This window comes from Limulus polyphemus, unplaced genomic scaffold, assembly GCF_000517525.1.
Source record: "Limulus polyphemus unplaced genomic scaffold, Limulus_polyphemus-2.1.2 Scaffold389, whole genome shotgun sequence".
NCBI classification, from domain to species: Eukaryota; Metazoa; Arthropoda; class Merostomata; order Xiphosura; family Limulidae; genus Limulus; species Limulus polyphemus.
In genome coordinates this window covers 489,941-508,584 of record NW_013665999.1, presented here as the reverse complement: position 1 = coordinate 508,584, position 18,644 = coordinate 489,941, and the positions used below count along the sequence as shown (strand labels likewise).

Below are 18,644 nucleotides of genomic sequence, written 5' to 3'. Positions count from 1 at the left end.
GATATCTTCAAGTCAAATGGCTCTGACTTAGTCACTTTATCAGGATCAAAATATTATTGTGATCTGTTTCACAATCTCTTATTTGGTTTTCATGTTGTTAGTAATGTTTCTATTGCAAATGAAAAAGCATTCTAACTTGCTGTCATAACTGAGTAGTAGTTTTGATATAAAAAGACACAGCAGAAAAAAAAACTCATTCAGCATGCATGTAAATAGTAGATCTGCTGAAGTGATGGTACAATGATGAGGCTCATCACTTGGCATACTATTTCAGGTTTTGTCAGTGTCCTCGTGAACTAGCTTTTCTCTCTGCTGCTACTTAAGTTTACACACGTTAGTCTTTAGATGACTTATTTTTCATTGCTCTCAAAAGGATGTTGCTTCTCACACATTTCAGATCCTATAATATTGATAATGAGTACTTACGGCCCAGATTGGTTTAACTTTGGATGCATTTTTTTTTAATCAGTCCATCCCTTTGCAGGTTAGAAGTTTTTAAAAAATTCCTGTACAAGATACTTAAGCTCTTTCAAGGATGTGCCTCTGGTTTCCATATGTCAAAATTGTTTTTAAAGATATATTCATCTTAAATAATGGTTTTTCTTTATAATCATCCTTATTGGGAGTTGTTTATTAATATGGTCTGTGTCCTCTGATATTTGAATGTGTACAACCACAAATAAAAATGCAATAAAACTTGTAGTTCATAGTTCTTATTTACAACATTCATATCACTTACACACAGATCCAAATATTGCATGAGTTAGTAAGTTAGAGAAGTTTAGTACTTGGTCTTTCTTTTGAGTTCTTCTTGAACTTTTTAAGTTATTTAGTATTTTCCATGCATAAAAAACTTACTTGATTTTGAATAAAACAATAATATATGCTGCAAAATATAATGTACATGTATACTCACATTATTCAGTAGAGGCATATTATGTACATATGAGTTAAAAAGTATTTTCTATCTACTTGTAACAAAAAACTCAGATAAGTTACAGATTTTTTCTTTCAGGGCTATCTTAAAGCTTTAGGAATGGCTCGCACTGCACAAGTAAAAAGAGATGCACGTATAGGAGAAGCTGAAGCAAAGAAAGATTCTCAAATTAAGGTGAGGAAACTTTGGATTTATATGTGTTTGTTTTTTTAAAGCATACTTTTATAAACTGGTCTATTTTTTGTGAAGATTTTATTTCACTGACTGTTGCCACTTCTTTGAGGCACAATGACCATTATTGCATCAGCTGGGCTTTTAGCTAGTAGACAAATGGGTTTACATACTGTACTGAAGGCATGATGCATTTGTAAGAGATAAATATATATCAATCAGAAGGTATCTGTAAAGTAACTTACATATACAAACAGTAACTGTCCACAAACTTTTATAAATACATTAATATGGCCCATATTACATTTTTACAACAAGCTTAAATTCTTTCTACTAGAAAAGATGTGTAGTTTTATTTCATACTTAATGTGAAGGCTAAAAGTACATAATTAATAATAAGAACTTAAAAAAACGTCCATTTAGTTTGGAAAACAGTAACCTCTTATTATTTAAGTGCTAAGCAAAAGTCAACATTTTATATATAAGGTTGGACACTCTGATAAACAGCTTGTGCCTTGTCTCAAGAGGAAGTATATATGTAATGTATCCAGACCAATCTCAGTGGAAGATTTCTGATAAAAAATTTGGGAGATTTTTCAGTAAGGAAAATAAGATCAAGTACAACCATTAACCACATTGAAAATAAAAAATGTAGTTTTTAATTTGTGTATGTTTATCACACAAGTAGCAACAAAATTGAATGTACTGTTAAAAACTAATATGGCCTGTAACTGTTATCGAAAATATTATTGTTTCTGACTTAGAATTCTGAACCATTATCTTCTGTTTTTTTCATTAGATCCAATGTTATAAATAGTATGAATAAAGTATCTTATCTACAGAAGTTGTCTTTCATTGTTTGGTAAGTGTACTTTTGTAGGGAAGCACATTATGGTAATACAGTAGTAAATTAACAAACAATGATTTGTAAGCACATATTCTTTTTTAATTTATCACTTTGGTAACTGTAATGTGCAAATTAATCATATTTGACCAGTTCGCCATCTGGTTTAAAATTGAAATACTCAGTGTCCAGATTCATTTAAGCATACATGATGGAATTGATTGTTTTGTTGTTAACGTTGCTCATCCTTTCTTGCTGATTTTTCTCAAGATATTGAATGATTTTAATCTGAAACATTGCTACATGTAAGCTTGGTGCTACTAAGGCCACTTTAAAAAGGTTGGCGAATCTTGGTTGGTCAGTGCAGTTGCTTTTGGCATTCTTCATGATAAGCAGAATGTGCCTATTCTTTTCTCTCCTGGAATGCATTTTGACAGGTCTGTAAGATGACTGACATGGTAGTGTAGGATCACTTCATTAAGCGTAGTCTCATCTGTGCAGGCGTTTAGTCTGTATTTTATCTTCCAAGTCAAGGTTGACAAAACAAGTAGTCTGGAGCATTGTATCTCTTGAACAGAAACTTCACGGTCATATTGTTGGTGGCATCTTTGTTGGTCTGATGTATGTGGGTGAAGAAAAGTTTCAACTTCTTTGAAATTACTTTATTGTAAGGTAGATAAGTATTGGCTGGCATTCCTGTGGCTAGAAAGTTGTCAGGTAGCTGGTTATAACATATGACATTGCATAATGTTTAGGCACAACAAGAGACCTATTGGTCCTTCTAGGCTATCACATCCTCTAAACTAAACTAAAACTATTAAATAAAAAAACCCTTCAAAGCCAACCCTTATCATTCATATAGTTATGAAGCTTTCTCTCAAACTTACTTAAATTTACTGCTTCCACAACATCCGAAGGGAACACATTCCAAAGACCAACAATCCTGTTAGAAAAATATAGCCGAAGAAACTGTAAAGCAAAATGTTGAATGTCTAATTAAAGAAAAATAACAAATTGGGTGTTATAAGATCATTTATTTCTAGTATTAAAATGTCTTTTGTAAAGAAAATATGCACTATAGAAAATAATACATAACTTATCAGAATGCTACAAAATTTACCTTTAACAGAGCTACCAACTGAGCTACTCATTATCTTTAATAAATAGAACCTCGTACTCAATTAGCTTTAGTTACCATTGTCAAGGGATTCAAGCTTTTCTCAACAACAACACCATATTCTTGTCCCTCCCTCTACAACTTAAAAAAAAACTACTCTCATAACAGTTCAAGCTCTTAACTTAACTTCACAGCTACAACAAATTTTTCAAAAGTCTCTTCTAAATTGACAGACCCACTAAAATTACATTTCCCAAACATACTTACCTCTTCTCACACTACAGCTATTACTCGACTGCCAGGATTTTTTCCTTTGTTCTTCTTAGCATTGGTCTGATTTTTTTTCACTTGCTCCAGTCTTTTATACCCCACTTAATTTCCCTTGGCAATATTTGTCTCATGACACTCTTTACCTACGTCAATGTGCCCTCTATCCTGGTACTGTATACAAGCACCTCATTCAGATAATGTTATCATTTTTTCAAGACTCTAGGCCTTCCCTTCCATTCATATGTTATTCAAGGTACTAACAGTGATTTGTTCCAACCTATTGTTGGGTCCTGTTGATAACACCGAATTGGCAGCTACACCCTTGTTTCTGCTTCTGCAGTACCTTCAGGAGTGTCCACCTCTTCCACTTCTTCTTAGGCCATCTCTGTGGAGGCAGCTATAATCTGACATGGTACACCTGGCTATCCACAAGCTCAAGCTTTATGCATAAAGGTTATGCAGTCTTTTGCATGGCATTGGGGTTTAATTTCTAAGGTTGCCATGTATCTGTCTCAGTACTTTTTTAGTCCTGCGATGGAAATAACACATATTGGTAATGGTGTATTGAGAGGAGGTTGATCCTACTTTGATCAGAACTGTCAACCATAACTCGTTTTTTGACCTGGCTCTTTGGCAAGGATTTTTTGCATCTTCCACAATTGTGACAAAATATTCTTTGAGTCTCCAGTACTCTCCAGATTCCTCAACTCACTTTGGGTCCTCTGTCCCAAATGACCATTCTAGTTACCTGACTTGTGTATTAAGGTTACATTACATGCCCTTTCTTAACACCTGTTTGTGACATTATTCTCATATGCCATGTATCACCTTTACTTGAAGGTTTATTTTTCATTGCTGTTGATCTACAAGCATTGCCGGTCCACAGAACACTTTAATGTTCTATCTATATCCTCAGACTCGTTCTTCTTGCCCAAGATACTGTCAGAAAGGGAGGAGGATGAATCCTTTTACTGATTCATCTGATCACAATTTCTCGCATCTATGTCTCTGATTAGATTTTGATTGTTGTTATGTTCAGTGATGGTCTTGAAAGTTTTCTGGCTCATACTAATGCCTTTAGAGATGCTAGACAATGACTTTTTATTCTGGGTGCTCTTTAAATGTGTGGAATCTTCTGCGAGTCACACCTAATCAGATTTTTCATGTTGAATTGCCCACTGGAGGACACTGTGTGGACTGGTATGTGGACCTTCTTGAATACTTTATTATTTGCATGATCTAGCAGTATCTTCATCTGAGTGTTTTTGTCTACCCCCCTATAGCTATTTTAACCACTTCTGCCAGATTATACAGAGGGGTGAGTATTTTCATTGCTTCCTTTAAGAATCCCTTACATCGTTTTAGAAGGATCCCACTCTGTGGCAAGTGTTGCCCAGGCAGGTGGGCTTTTATCAAACCAATTCTGCACTAGCAACCACTAATTCAATATATTTTATCTTGGTTGCAACAGGCTCTGTAGAAATGAGGTGTTCCATAAGACCACCTAGAAGTTGACTGGGTGGTATTACTTACTATGCTTAACCGTCACTCATAGACTATCATGAGTAAAGCATAAGGGGATCCTGCCTGTCCTTGCTGATCTTAGATTGAATAAATCAGGGTGGTTTGTTTTTAAAAATTTAGGGAACTTGTTTCACCTATTGCGCTATTTCCAGAGCACTGTCCCTCAAGGCTCCCCAATGTGTATTATTCCACATATTCTACTAGTGGAGCTAGTAAGTCCTTACCACACCCAGTTTCCAGTCACTTGGGTGGTGTACAGAGGCTTTACTTTCAGAATGTTAGAGTGAATTCCTTCACTCTTGGAGAAGAGGATGAGGTTGGGGGATCTCCTGCCTGTGTCCCTGGATGTTTTTTCTCAGATGTTGGTGGGAGAAGCACCAGCCTATGCGGGAGCCTACTCGTAATAACAATTCAGATTTTACGATTTGCTATTTGGTTGAGTTAAGCATGGCCCTCTTTTTGACCAATATTGTTTCAGTACATCTTTAATGGAAGAGGATACATTGTTTCCTCATAATTCCGAATGTAGTGTGGTCCCATCCTGGGTCCTTGATTGAGCACAGTTTGTTCCACATCCTCCACATAATTCCAGGGGCAAGTGGAATTTACCTTGCCTACATGGTTGGGGAGTGAGGATGAGTGTTCATAATTCCAGATCGGATGAGTTGTGTTTCCTCAGGTTGAGTAAGGCATATAAGATCCCATCATTCCGAGCGTGTGGTGTTGCCTTTCGGACTTCTTCAGTGTTGCTTACCTTTTTGTTATGATTCTGGTGGCTTGGAATGCATCACTATATGGTTGAAGGTTGGGATCCACTCATAAGTGTATGTATATATATATATATATATATATATCTTGCAGTCCAATTGCTCTAGCCACCAACGTGGGATATAGGGACCATGGCCCTATAACCTTGAGCAGTGGAATCTTGGCTATCTGGTTGGGCCCTGGCCAGTAGTGATGACAAATCATATAAAAATTCATCCACAGTGCATGAATTAAGTTCCCGGGTGAAGAACTTAATTCTAATAATGTTATAAATGACCCAATAACTCATTCAAAAATTCAAAATATTTTTCAACGAATCTATATGGAGTTTATTTCACCACAAGCAAAGACTGCTAATTTGATATTTTGTGCTGAAAGCAGAGAACTACCCTTACAAAACTACTTAATCTTTCTATGTTGGGCATTTTTTTGTAAATGAGCTAAAAAAAAGGTCTGACTTTTTACTTTGGGTTTTGACAGTTTATACTTATGTATTAATGGAACAAAAGTTATTTTATGATCTGTTATATTTCTGCACAAAATATATTCAATAAATAAATGCTACATATCTGGGATTATATGTGAAATATATTATTTCAATGAAACTACAGTGCAGAATGGAAATGCTTTTCTATAGTGTTTTACATTGCATAATTCAGAATAAATTTCATAGAAATTAGCAGAAACCGTATTTCTATTGCCATCTAGTGAGCACTGATTGCAATACATGATAACATGCAACTAAATTTGGGCAAATAATCAAGAGTACTATAAAAAATGGTTTGCCCAGGTTAATTCAGGCAAATATTTTTGAAACATGTAGGGTGCCAGTGTTATCTCAAGCAAATCACAGCAGTTAATGAAACATAGTAGCTGAGTGCACTTCATTTTTAATACAGTTTTCTTAACTAGTTCAATACTGTAAGATGTTCATTCAATATCATAGATCATCACTTACATGTATGGGTTGAACATGAATTAACTAAAGTGTCTGAACTACATTTTATACAATTCTGTGTAAACATAAAACCTGTTTAATCAGGCAAGCTGAGACACATTAAAGAAACATTAACTATGCTACACTTATCTGACTTATTAAACTGGATGTACAGTGCAGATTTGATACTAAGTATACCTGATCAGGCACCACTCACCACAGAGTGGGATACAAAACATATGTATCAAAAAGCCACTGGAAAGAAATGAAAAACAAATGGAGTAGTCCATATACTTGCCTCGATGATGTTCTCTTGGCAAAGATCAGCCAGGGACGGATCTGATGGGAAAAACACAAAAAAGACGACAAACTTCCAGAGAAAAGGAAGAATACACCAGGCCAAGTGACTAGTGAATCTAACCTGTAAGTACTCAAGATGGGAAAAATTTGTCTACAATTTTAAACAAATGTCAAAAGTCACCTGATCACCTAGAATTATTCCAAAAATGGAAAGAACTTGAGACAAGACTAAATACAAACACAGCTATTGATTATGAAAATCAATCCATTGTTGAAGCCAAAATGCAGCACTGGCAGAATGTGTTGGTAAGGCTTATTACCTTAATAAGAGTACTTGGTACTCAAAACATAGCACTGGATAGGAGTTCAGATAAACTGTTTGAGCAAAATAATTTAAATTTTCTCAAATCTATGGAATTAATGGGATGTTTGATGGTGTGATGAAAGAACATCTCAGAAGAATCATGAGATTCACAATCATTACTTAGGTAAAAATATTCAAAATGAGATCATCCAGTTATTGGGAACACAGATTAAGGAAACTTCTGCCAATGCTTAAAACAGCAAAATACTACTCAGTGATTTTGGATTGCACACATGACATAACTAAAATTGAACAAATGACTCTGATATATAGATTTGTGTCTGTGAACGAAACCTGTAGTAAGTTGGCAGGCAGAATAAATATCCAAGAGCATTACGTGGAATCTCTAGAATTAAGAAGATTCAAGTGGAGCTGGAATGCCTGAATTACTTATGCAGAAACTTTGTGAGTTGGGACTTAACATTGCAGACATGAGAGAACAGAGATAAGACAACAAGGTCAACATGAAAGGAAAAATAGCAGAGTACAAAAAAGGATATAAGACTTGAATCTATTAGTTTTTCTTCTATGCAATTCCCATTCACTTAACTTTGTGCTAAATGATGTAGCTAATTATTGTACAGAAGATGTTGAGTTTTTCAGCCTAATTCAAAACATATATGCCTTTTACTCAGCTTCCACACATCGTTAAGATGTTCTTAAAGAACACAGCAAAAGCCTAAATCTTACAGTGAAACCATTCAGTAAAACTAGATGGGAAAGTGAATCAGTAGCAGCAAAGGCAATCTTGTATCAGCTTGGTTAGTGTCAAATTCCCTTCTCTATATTTCAGAGGATAGTAATTTCACAGAAAGAAACAGTGTTAAATCACGGGCAGAAGCCAGATTTATTGCAGGTAAAATTCTAAACTTCTAATATTTTTGAAACTTAGTAATTTGGTATGATATACTGTATGAAATAAATATAAAAAGCAAAAAATTGCAGGCAGTGAATTTTAATCTCTCTCAAGCAATTGTGCAGCTGGTAACAACAAAAACAATCTCCAGAATTATCAGACAGACAAGTACTTTGCAGGGGCATGGACAAATGCAAGAGAGTTGGCAGAGGAACTTAACATTAATCCCTGCTTTCCACCTGAACTGCAAGTTTGATCTCAACTGAAAAAGAAACAGTTAAACTATGAAGCAGAAAACAGGCCTATCAATAATTCAAAACAGAAATTTAACTTTTTTAATAAGTTATTGGACTCTGCTATACATTCAGTGGAAGAATATTTTACACAGCTACAGGAACACAGTAATGTGTTCAAAATTCTGTAAAATATCCCCAAAGTTTCTGAAATGGTAACAAAGGATATAATTTACCAGTGCAATGTTCTTAAAATGGCTCTCACCTGCAGCAATTCAAAAGACATTGATGCACTTGAATTATGTGATAAGCTAAAAGCTCTGTCCAGAAGAATGGATTTGGGATCAAGACCTAAAGATGTATTGGAATACATTTGCAAGAACAATATGTTGTCTGTGTTTCCATCTGTGTTGCCTAGGGCAGCAGAATGTGTAAAGCCAATGCTGTTAGTATCACACTACAATATCTTACAACTCACAGTAAATGTTTTACACACTTTCCAAAAATAATCACTAATGTTTCTAATGTTACTTGAGTTTCCTTACATTAATAACATGCACAAACTTTAATTGCCATTTTCTTTTGCAATCTACAGCTCAGTTAAAATGTGGATTTTAAATGTATATTGTGAGTGTGCATTCAGTATTTGTCTATAACAACAAACATCATAAAGTGGGGCAGCCCAAATAGTATGAGGTTGGTACAAGTATATCTGTCTTCATCATTAACCTTTGATCAACAGCATGTTAGATGTAGATTAATTTTGTTGGATTCACAAATGGGAAAGAAAAACGTTCATTGCACCCAGTGAAAATTTTAATCTGTTTGTATGAGAAAATATGTAAACAGGTTGTACAAAACTGACATATCACATTTACATTGATTGATGAAAATGAAAGAGAGTAGCTTGTTCACACATGGCCATACTACTTTGTTAGCATTTTTTTTCTCAATACTGTTCAATGAGTTGTGGTGACAGTTTTACTCTGTATGTTGAAAGTTATCAGGATTAAATTTTTTTTTGGTATTTTTAAATCTAAGTTAAGGATTGCAATCATAAATGGTAAACGATGGAAATGGTGAATTTTGTTATATTAACTTTAGTGTTTTATTGCTTGAATTTTAGGAAGCTATGGCAGAGGAAGAACAAATGGCAGCACGTTACTTGAATGATACAGAGATTGCCAAGTCTCAGAGAGACTTTGAACTGAAAAAGGCTATTTATGATATGGAAATTAACTCAAAGGTATTCAGAATTTTGAGAATTTGATAAAATTAGTTAAATATAAACAAGGAATTTGAAGATTGCAAACAAATTTTGCCATTTGCACTTACTAGAATGTAATCCTTTTCATGTTTCTGTATTAATATAATTAAAATTTATCATAGCTGTATAAATATTGTTTGTTGTCTAATGTGCTTATTACTAACAAACATTGATGTTCATATTGGTTGTTCACCCCTCAGTGACACAGCAGTATGTCTGTGGACTTACAATGCTAGAAACTGGGTTTCGATAACTGAGGTGGGCACAGCACAGATAGCATATTGTGTAGCATTGTGCTTAACTACAAACAAAACACATTGATCATTATATATATCTTAAAGTTCTTTTTAAATCCACTTATTCATCCATTCATATGACTATATTTAGTACAGAACTGATAAATTAAACATTTGCTATTATAGGTTTAGGATGATGCAAGTTTATCAAATCTATAAAAAGATAAACTTAAAACTGAATTATGTATTTTGTACCAATCTGTGTGTATGATACATGAGAAACATCTTTCTTCAATTAGAAAGCAGAATCAGATATGGCATACAGTCTGCAGGCTGCCAAAACACGGCAGAGAATTAAGGAAGAACAGATGGAAGTGAAAGTGGTGGAACGCACTCAAGAAATACAGGTGCAAGAACAAGAAATACAGCGAAGAGAGAAAGAGCTGGAAGCAACCATAAGAAGGCCTGCTCAAGCTGAGAAATACAGATTGGAAAAATTAGCTGAGGCAAACAAGTGTGTTCTTCTTTAAATATCTATGTCTTAAAAGTTTATAAGCAAGTTTTTACTAATTTCATTCTTCCTTTTACATAAATGCTACAGATTTTATATTCTTTAATAACCTTCCAGTTGTAGTCTGTCCCAGTAAAGAATTTGAAAGTTATGCAAAATGGTATTTTATTCTATACAATGTATATGAGGACTCAAGATTGATATTGCTTGTAACAAAGAAATGATTATTTTACTATGTATATTCAAAACTCAAAGTGAGATTCAGGTTCCTGTGAAGATCAGTTATGCAATTTTTTTTATTGTTTTGTTTATAGTTTTGTAGCTACTAAACTTATTCCTATGTTTTAGAAATCGTATCGTTATGGAAGCAGAAGCTGAAGCAGAGGCAATTCGTGTAAGTCTTTACAAATACATAAGTTTGAAGATATTTTGAGAAATAGGCTTAACTTTCATAGATGCTGATTGGTAATTAATGTAGTATAATTACAAAATTTTATTCTTTTTAGATAAAGGTATAAGAGGAGTCTTCAGATTTGGCGAATATGGATTACATCATTATTTAAGAAAAAGCAACCATTAATTTCTGATACGAAACTGTTGCCCTCTATTGGTGCAAATGTTCGCTCACCACTAGACTTGATACTCTCACTTACCCTCATGTATGTTAACATGAGTTATCTGCATGCTAACATGCAAATGATTATGCAGGAACCTTCTACCAATAGGAGTGCAACAATACACCTATCATAACTAGCACCCTCTCTAATCTTGCAAACTGATTTTTTAGCTTAATTGACAATGTTCATAGTTTAATTTTTTGGCTGTGTATTATCTTTTTCTCTCAGCCATAACTTTTTTGAATTTTGTACGGTTTTGAGAATTCTTTTTGGAGTTAAACTTCTCTCTTTTTTTTTTTCCTGTCAACTACATTCATCATATACACTCAATTCCATGTGGCTTCTACCTCAATGTTTCTCAAAATTTGTAGTGCACACTGGAGGGATTTACACATTTTGATTAAAGGGTTAGAGAAAAATGATTTTTAAACTCCAGGTAATTATAAAAAAAACTTTTTATTTGAACCAATGTTTTGCTTTTGCAGCTTCATCAGTGTCAGTACCTGCAATTGATGAAGCTGCAAAGATGATACATTGGTTCAAATAGAAAGTTCTTTTATAATTATCTGGAATTTAAAAATCATTTTTTCTTGAACCTTTTACTTTAGTGGCTGTAACTACTACAGCTGATTTAAAAGAACCTGAGCACATTATTAGCTTGAGATGTAATGGCTAGTTTGCGGAGAGATGGCTACATTTTTGAGGACTTCTGAGCACCTGATGATTGTTCTCTTCTACTTTGTAATGCTTTGCTTGGAAATAACGATGAGGATTTGAGCTGCCTAGTTCCTCCTACTTTCTATGATTCCCAGTTGCGTGGCATTTCTTGGGAGGTGTCCAGGCTTCCTTTCCCTTTGATAGTTCTATTCAATCAGGTAGGATATGTTTTATCATTGCCTCCCATTTCTTTTCATTCTGTTCCTGCTCTTCTCAGTGATGAGCCATTGGATCAGTTTTAGTGTTCCCTGAACACCTCAAGTTATTGAGGCTCCCAAGAGTGGTTTTGGAAAACAGTTAAGTTTGGAGGTATGTATAACTCGACCCCCATGTACTTTGAATAACCATGCTCTGGCATGTTGTCATTCTGACTTCCCTCCATAAGCTTACAGAGTTTGGTGTAGCTTGACCCTTTGTGAGGATCGAACCCCTTTTCTTCGGTTTTTGAGTATGGTACTTTTGTTTTGTACCAGCTGATTTTTTTTGGGGGGGCACATTCCCGAATCTCGGAAGCCCAGGGTTAGATCAGCCCTTTTGCTTGACTTTCTTTCTCCCACATCCCCTTATCCCAGTACCTCCCCAGGGTTGGTTCTGACCTCCTGAATATTTTCAGTTTGTCTTTGGTCTTTGGGGCACTGTTTATGGGGCAACCAGCAGTCATGGTAACTTCAGAGGAGAAAAGGTGTTTGGGCCCAGTGGGGGCCGGGCTCATATCCCCTAGGTGGGACAATGTTATGTACATAGGCTTTCAACACCAGGGTTCCATTGCACATGGTGGAAGCAGCAATTAGCCCAGTGTGGCTTTGCTCTATAATATACACACATTCCTACTCCATCAGACATGGTACAACAGTGTTTCAACTGCTTTGCCCAAGTTTGGAGATAATTTTTTACAGATCCTTGGGTTCTGAGGTGATCACATTTGGTCTGTTCCTTTTTTTGAATTTCCCCTCTCCTCGGTTTTCTGTTTCCTGCCAGAGGGATTTGCTTTTCAAGGATGCTATCATATGGAGAGATCCCTATGTTTGTGGTTCTTATTCTTGCCTGTTTGTTGTTCCCTCAAAGTTAAGGGACTAGTACTCTATCATCACTTAGTCAGTTTTGAACCATTTATTAGTCCTTCTACTTTTCATCATGGGGTCATAAGTTGTCCTTTGTTAGGTTTTCCCTACTGGTTTGTGGAGAATGAAGGTTTTGTGTCAGATGCATTCCTCCTCATTAACTTCTCCCCTGCATTCTGTCTTTCTTCATTGGTCCATAGGGTTGTGTTTTCAGTCCAGATTTCTCTGTTGGACCTCTCCTTGGCTCCTTACAGTTTGGATGGTATAGGTTTTTGTTCATCTTGCTCCTTTCCAGGAGCCATCTTTTCCAACATAGGAAGGATGTCTGGCTTCCTCATGTGTTTTATTCACCCCATGCAATACATTCATGCAATCATTCATCTTATTTCCTACTCAGTTGGGCCCAATCTTCTCCCTTTTTGGCTTAGGGCTAAGGCAATTCTAATTTGCTGCCTCTCTTCCTCTACTTTTCCCATTTTGCATTAGGTTCTCTCTCATTTAGGGACATGGGCTTTTCAGGAAGCCCTCATCACTATTGGTCATGGCCTTTTGTGTTGTCTTCTGTAGATTTGTTGGTCCAGAGGAGTCTTGTTTAGAATCTGTTAGTGGCTTCTTTCATCCTTTCTTCCTGACCGACTTAGCCTAGTAGGCTGGATTGGGTCCAAACCTTTTTAGGTGTTCCTCCTCCGAGTCCATAATGTCTCTTTTTTTTTCAGGTGCTTCTCTTTATGGTTGAGATGATTTTCTGGCTGCTCAGGAGGTTTCTGGTTGGTGCTTTCTCTCAGAGTCATTTTGCCTTTTCCATCCCTGTGGGCTCCTAGCAGTTCGTTGGGCTCTGGTTCACATTCTTCCAGTTCTACAGGGACAGTCAGTAGTAGTATTTTACGATTACTCGTTTCTAGTCTCGTATTTCTTCAGACAAGTGGGCACTTGGTTAAGTTACCTCATGTGTAGGCCACTGGTCCTCCTGTGTTTGGCCACAGCTTTTACATTCTTGTGCTGGCTTGTCATATTCTGGGTGCCCTGTATCTCGTAGATCATTATCACTGGCTCTCCCCTGTAATGAGGTCCACACTGATTTTTTCCATGGTAACTACTCCTGTTGTTTTTTCCTTGGAATCTTTCCCAGTCCTGTGGCCATTATGGTAGGATTTGCCAGTAGATTTGCCTAACTTATTTTTTCCTTTCTCCAGATATATGATGTGATTTCCAAGCATTTCTTTTTATATTTGTCACCTTTTCCTGTCCCTGGCTTGCTCATTTACATCATCTGTTGGAGGACTTCTTTGGTACCACTATGTGGATCACTCCCCATACCTTTTCTGTTTATTATCTTCACTAACTGGCTGGACAAGGGATTTTGTCTTCCTTCAGTCACCATTTTACACTCCTCTGTTTCTTTGTGAGTGGTAAGTACTCCATTTATTTTATTTTTCTTTGCAGGGGCCTTTCTTGCATGCTTCGATCCCACTCTGTGGCGAATGTTGCCCGATCATGTATATTTAGTCTTAAATATGCACTGTAAGACCTGTGATCATATACCATGTTAGATGAGCATGATGTTGAGGCTCATCTTACTGTGGGCCTGATGTACAATTCCAGATGTTGCCAGGTGTTGGTTGATGAACTCCGTCAACATGTTCTTTGAGATGGGGTGATCTACAGGGCTGCTAATAGGTATACTTCATGGTCTTGTACTTCATAAATATGTTTGTCCTGGCCCATACACTCATGGACTAACATGAGTAAAGCAGACAGGGAAGCTCCAGCTGTGATGATCTATGGCATTTGAGGCTCTTCCTACCATGGACCAGATGTACAATTCCAGATGCAGAAAATGTTGGTGATCGACTCCATCAAAGTGATTATTCTGCTTTTCAAAATAGGATATTTCTGGTGCTGCAGTCCTCTGGACTCTCCAATGCACCTTTTCTCTACTTTCTTCTAGTGGAGTATGGGAGTCCATGCCACTTACCAGTTCCTAACTGTTGGAGTGGTGGACCATGGAGGCCTGTCTTGGTGAATGTGCACAATCCCACTCAGTTGAGAGTAGGGTAGTGGCATTCGGCCAGTGTAGATGGCATGATGCCCTTCTTACCATATACAGGATGTTCAATTCCAGTACCATCGTGGGAGACTGGACCAATTCTTTCTTTGTTTTTGCCCATTTGGTGACATATCACTAATACTCTTTGCTTATTAGTAATGTGTTGCCAAATGGGCAAAAACAAAGGACCCTTTCAAAAAATTGTAATTGTAAGAAGTAATGGGACCCCTTGGTGTAGAGTGGCTAGGACGTAACAGACTGTGTATGGGAGTTTGACCTCAACCAACACCTGGTAGCATCTAGACTTGTACATCAGGTCCGTGGTAGAAAGAGGGTTCTCTACCTTCTACCTAAAAAATGAGTAATGGCAGGGAAGAGAAGCTTCCGTACCAAGAACCTGCTTCTGGATGCATACACCTCCAACTCAACCAACACCAGATCTACCAGGAACCGACATCTGGAGGACAGTAGGAAGGTGGAGAGCCAAAGTGGGTGTTCATCTCCCATCCAAAACCAGATGGCAGTGGAAACTTATCATCCAGTCTGCAGTAGGAAGAGGGTAACCATCCAAACACATGGAGGACTTATGTGGCAGATGATAGGATGGAGGGTGCCTCAGCCAGAGAGGCAAACTACAATATATATATATTTGTTTTTAGTTCCTTCTCACACCCCATAGTTTTCCTTTGGGTGCTTCCTTAAGGGGGATCATCTTCTCAGTGTGGGATTCTAGCTTTTTGTGAGAAGAGGTAAGATATATATCAGAAAACTGAAAATGTATTACTGATGGATATTTAATTCCTCTCACATTTCCCATCCATCCTCCCCCCCTCCAGTGTGGATTGTGTGATCTGACCAATCTCAAATTGGTTAACAGCTGCTAGACTAGAGAGGGTGCTAATTACAATAGGGGTAGTGTTGCACTCCTATTGGTGGAGGGTTTCTGCATAATCATTTGCATGTTAGTATTCAGATATCTCATGTTAACAAACATAAGTGAGAGTATCAAGGCTAATGGCGAGTGAAAATCTGTGCTGATAGAGTGAAGTATAAGTCAAGAAAGCTTTTTGTGAGAGGAGATAAATATCTATTGGAAATACATTTTGAGTTTAGGAAATTGTTAACTTTACAAGCATTATAACTAGAATTAACATTATGTGAGGGTATCTGAAAAATTGTACATTTTCACAATAAAAAAAGATAGTTATCTCTTTAATTATATCAATTAAATTGAAAGATGTCTGAGATAATTTGATTTAGAGCACATACATGTCACAATTGAGGAGGAAACTTTAACAGAAGATATTAGTTTGCTGTCATTGACTTTCATAAGTACCAATAACACTAAAGTTATAGAACCATACATCTTAATACAATAATAGTATGATATTCTGAATGTCTTTTGCAATTTTCTCTTTGGGATATTTTATCTTGATGCAAATGAAAGTTTACTTTTATTCATGCATTACAAGTCTTATCAGTAGCTAGAGTACCTAAGGTTTTTCATTCACAATACATTCTTCCCAGCAATACTACTCGCCTCTAAACAGAACAAATAACTAGCACTCAGTACTATTGTCAGATTTCTTTTTTGCTTATGTATCTCTGAATGAGCTCTCACCCCTACATGTAATTGTGTGATCTGCAGTAGTCTATAATGCAACTTGCATTAGACTATACCTCTTCAGCAATAGGAGGGTGACACATCCTCCTTGTACAGTATATTGAGTATATTGTTGAAAGTATAGTCTAATGCTGATTGAATCATAAACTAGCACAGTTCATGTTATTACATGTAAGAGTGAAAGCTTGTTCAATGCACGAAAACTTTGGCCAGCAGTACTAAGCAATAGCTGTTTGTTCTGTGTAGAGGTAAGTACTTGAGTGTTATTAATTCAATTTGTTTTACCTAGTTATGTGAAAACTTCAATGGATTTATATCAAATTTATACTATGAGTGAAAAAAAAAACATTAACACCATTGGACTATGTTATCTCATTAAGAAAGTTTAAGCAACACTTTGACCTATTTATGCAACATAAATATTTGTATCTTACTTTAAATCTGTTATGAAAGTCATTTCTGGTATATTTTTGTCATGGTGTATTTAATGTTATACAAAATTATTATATGTATTTCTCTCAAAATTTGCAGAGACCTTTTATGTAATAATTTTCTATCGTAAGTAGCAGTTCCTTTATGTAAATTTAATAATATCATATAAACTTAACCTTATGACCAATTTTGTATTCCTACACAACAGTTGTACTGGGAAGGCTGTAAAAAACACCATTGTACATCTCAGTTATTTTACTTTAATTACATGAACTGTCATTATGCCAAGTTAGTATAGGCATATGATAACAGTTTTTCAATTTTCTTTAATTTGTATAGCTCAAAGGAGAAGCTGAAGCATTCTCTGTGGAAGCTAAAGCTAAGGCAGAAGCTGAACAAATGGCTAAAAAAGCTGATGCTTTTAAAGAATACAGTCATGCAGCAATGGTTGATATGATCTTGGAAACCCTACCAAAAGTAAGAAATTGAATTAAGCACCATCCTTTGATGTTGTATTTAAACTCTCTTTAAACAATATATTTTTTCCAATACAATTTATCTTAAAATGACATTATGTACTGAGTTGTACATCTTATGAATTGAAGGTACATTTGTTCAAAATTGTTTACTAGATAGCATTGTACATCTTATAAATTGAAGGTATATTCATTCAAAATCTTTTACCAGACAGTGTTGTACATAGATCAGTATACACATAGAAAATAAGAGTTTCAAAATAAATGTTAAACAAAACTAAATTTTACTGTAACCTAATTTATATTTATTGTATAATTTTAATAAAACAGATTATCTTTTCAATCCATGTTCTTTCATCCTATGTCATGCTTCCTTCTGAAATGAAGATGTTTTTATTTGCTTGTTTTTATCATATTGTATTGTATCACTGGTAGCACAGTATTCCATTTATCTTGTATATGACCAACAGCATTGGTTGGAATGTTTAATTTATAAAGTTTTGCCGTTGTTTATTATTATACTTATATTATAGAGTTTGTTTTGCATTGTTAGTGTAATTTATCGATTTAGAATTAACTTAAATATTTTAAGTTGACATAATTTTGTGAGATACTATTGGGTTTATGGCTGAAAATATCATTGCAACAATATGGATACTCAACTGATGAAATAACACAGGTCTGCGATGGTTTTATTGTCTTGAAATTTTTACATGTTCTACACTAATTCCTTTATGTTGAATCCAAAAATGATATCCATTTCTCTCCATCACGTACAGATTTTTCACAAAAAATCATACGTACTTTTACATAAATTAATCATTTTCATTGAAATCTGGTCACATTTTCTTATGTTTTAGATGTTAACAACCATTGGCTAAAGATTTCTCTATACCAATCACGATGTGAGAGTCTTATCAATTGGTCTAAAACCCATGAGAAATACACCACTAGTATATAAATGGTTAGTAGGCCGCATGATGTGTCATTATTACTGGATTCTTCAGAGATTTTGGGGTCAGACTTTGGGCTAAGAACTTACATCTCCAGGAACATCATTTTACTGGTACAGAAATTGTGAGAAAGTGTTTATGCCATACTTTTCGCAAGAAGATTCACTGGTTTATTGCAACAATATTGCTGAATTAATACCAATGCTAGGAGCTGCAGTCTATGAACTAAGTGAGTGGTGATTATTCATTGATTCCTCCAAAGAAGTCTAAAAGGTGTTCTCCCTCACTATGGTAATATATATGCATCTGTTCCTATTCATCATTTGACTCACTTGAAGGAAATGTACGAAAGTCAAAAAACAATGAACATGAAAGTTTGGTT

At 35.6% G+C, this 18,644-nt stretch overlaps 1 protein-coding gene across 1 annotated transcript in view; it reads left to right on the top strand.

The window, feature by feature from the left end:
- The window catches only part of LOC106457901 (flotillin-1-like), a 42,153-nt gene that overhangs the window by 16,987 nt on the left and 6,522 nt on the right, over positions 1 to 18,644 (top strand). The window contains exons 6-10 of the mRNA XM_013917349.2: positions 1,016 to 1,111; positions 9,448 to 9,567; positions 10,124 to 10,338; positions 10,684 to 10,729; positions 17,173 to 17,310. Coding sequence (XP_013772803.1) covers positions 1,016 to 1,111; positions 9,448 to 9,567; positions 10,124 to 10,338; positions 10,684 to 10,729; positions 17,173 to 17,310 — 615 coding nt within the window. The remainder of the gene's footprint in view (positions 1 to 1,015; positions 1,112 to 9,447; positions 9,568 to 10,123; positions 10,339 to 10,683; positions 10,730 to 17,172; positions 17,311 to 18,644) is intronic.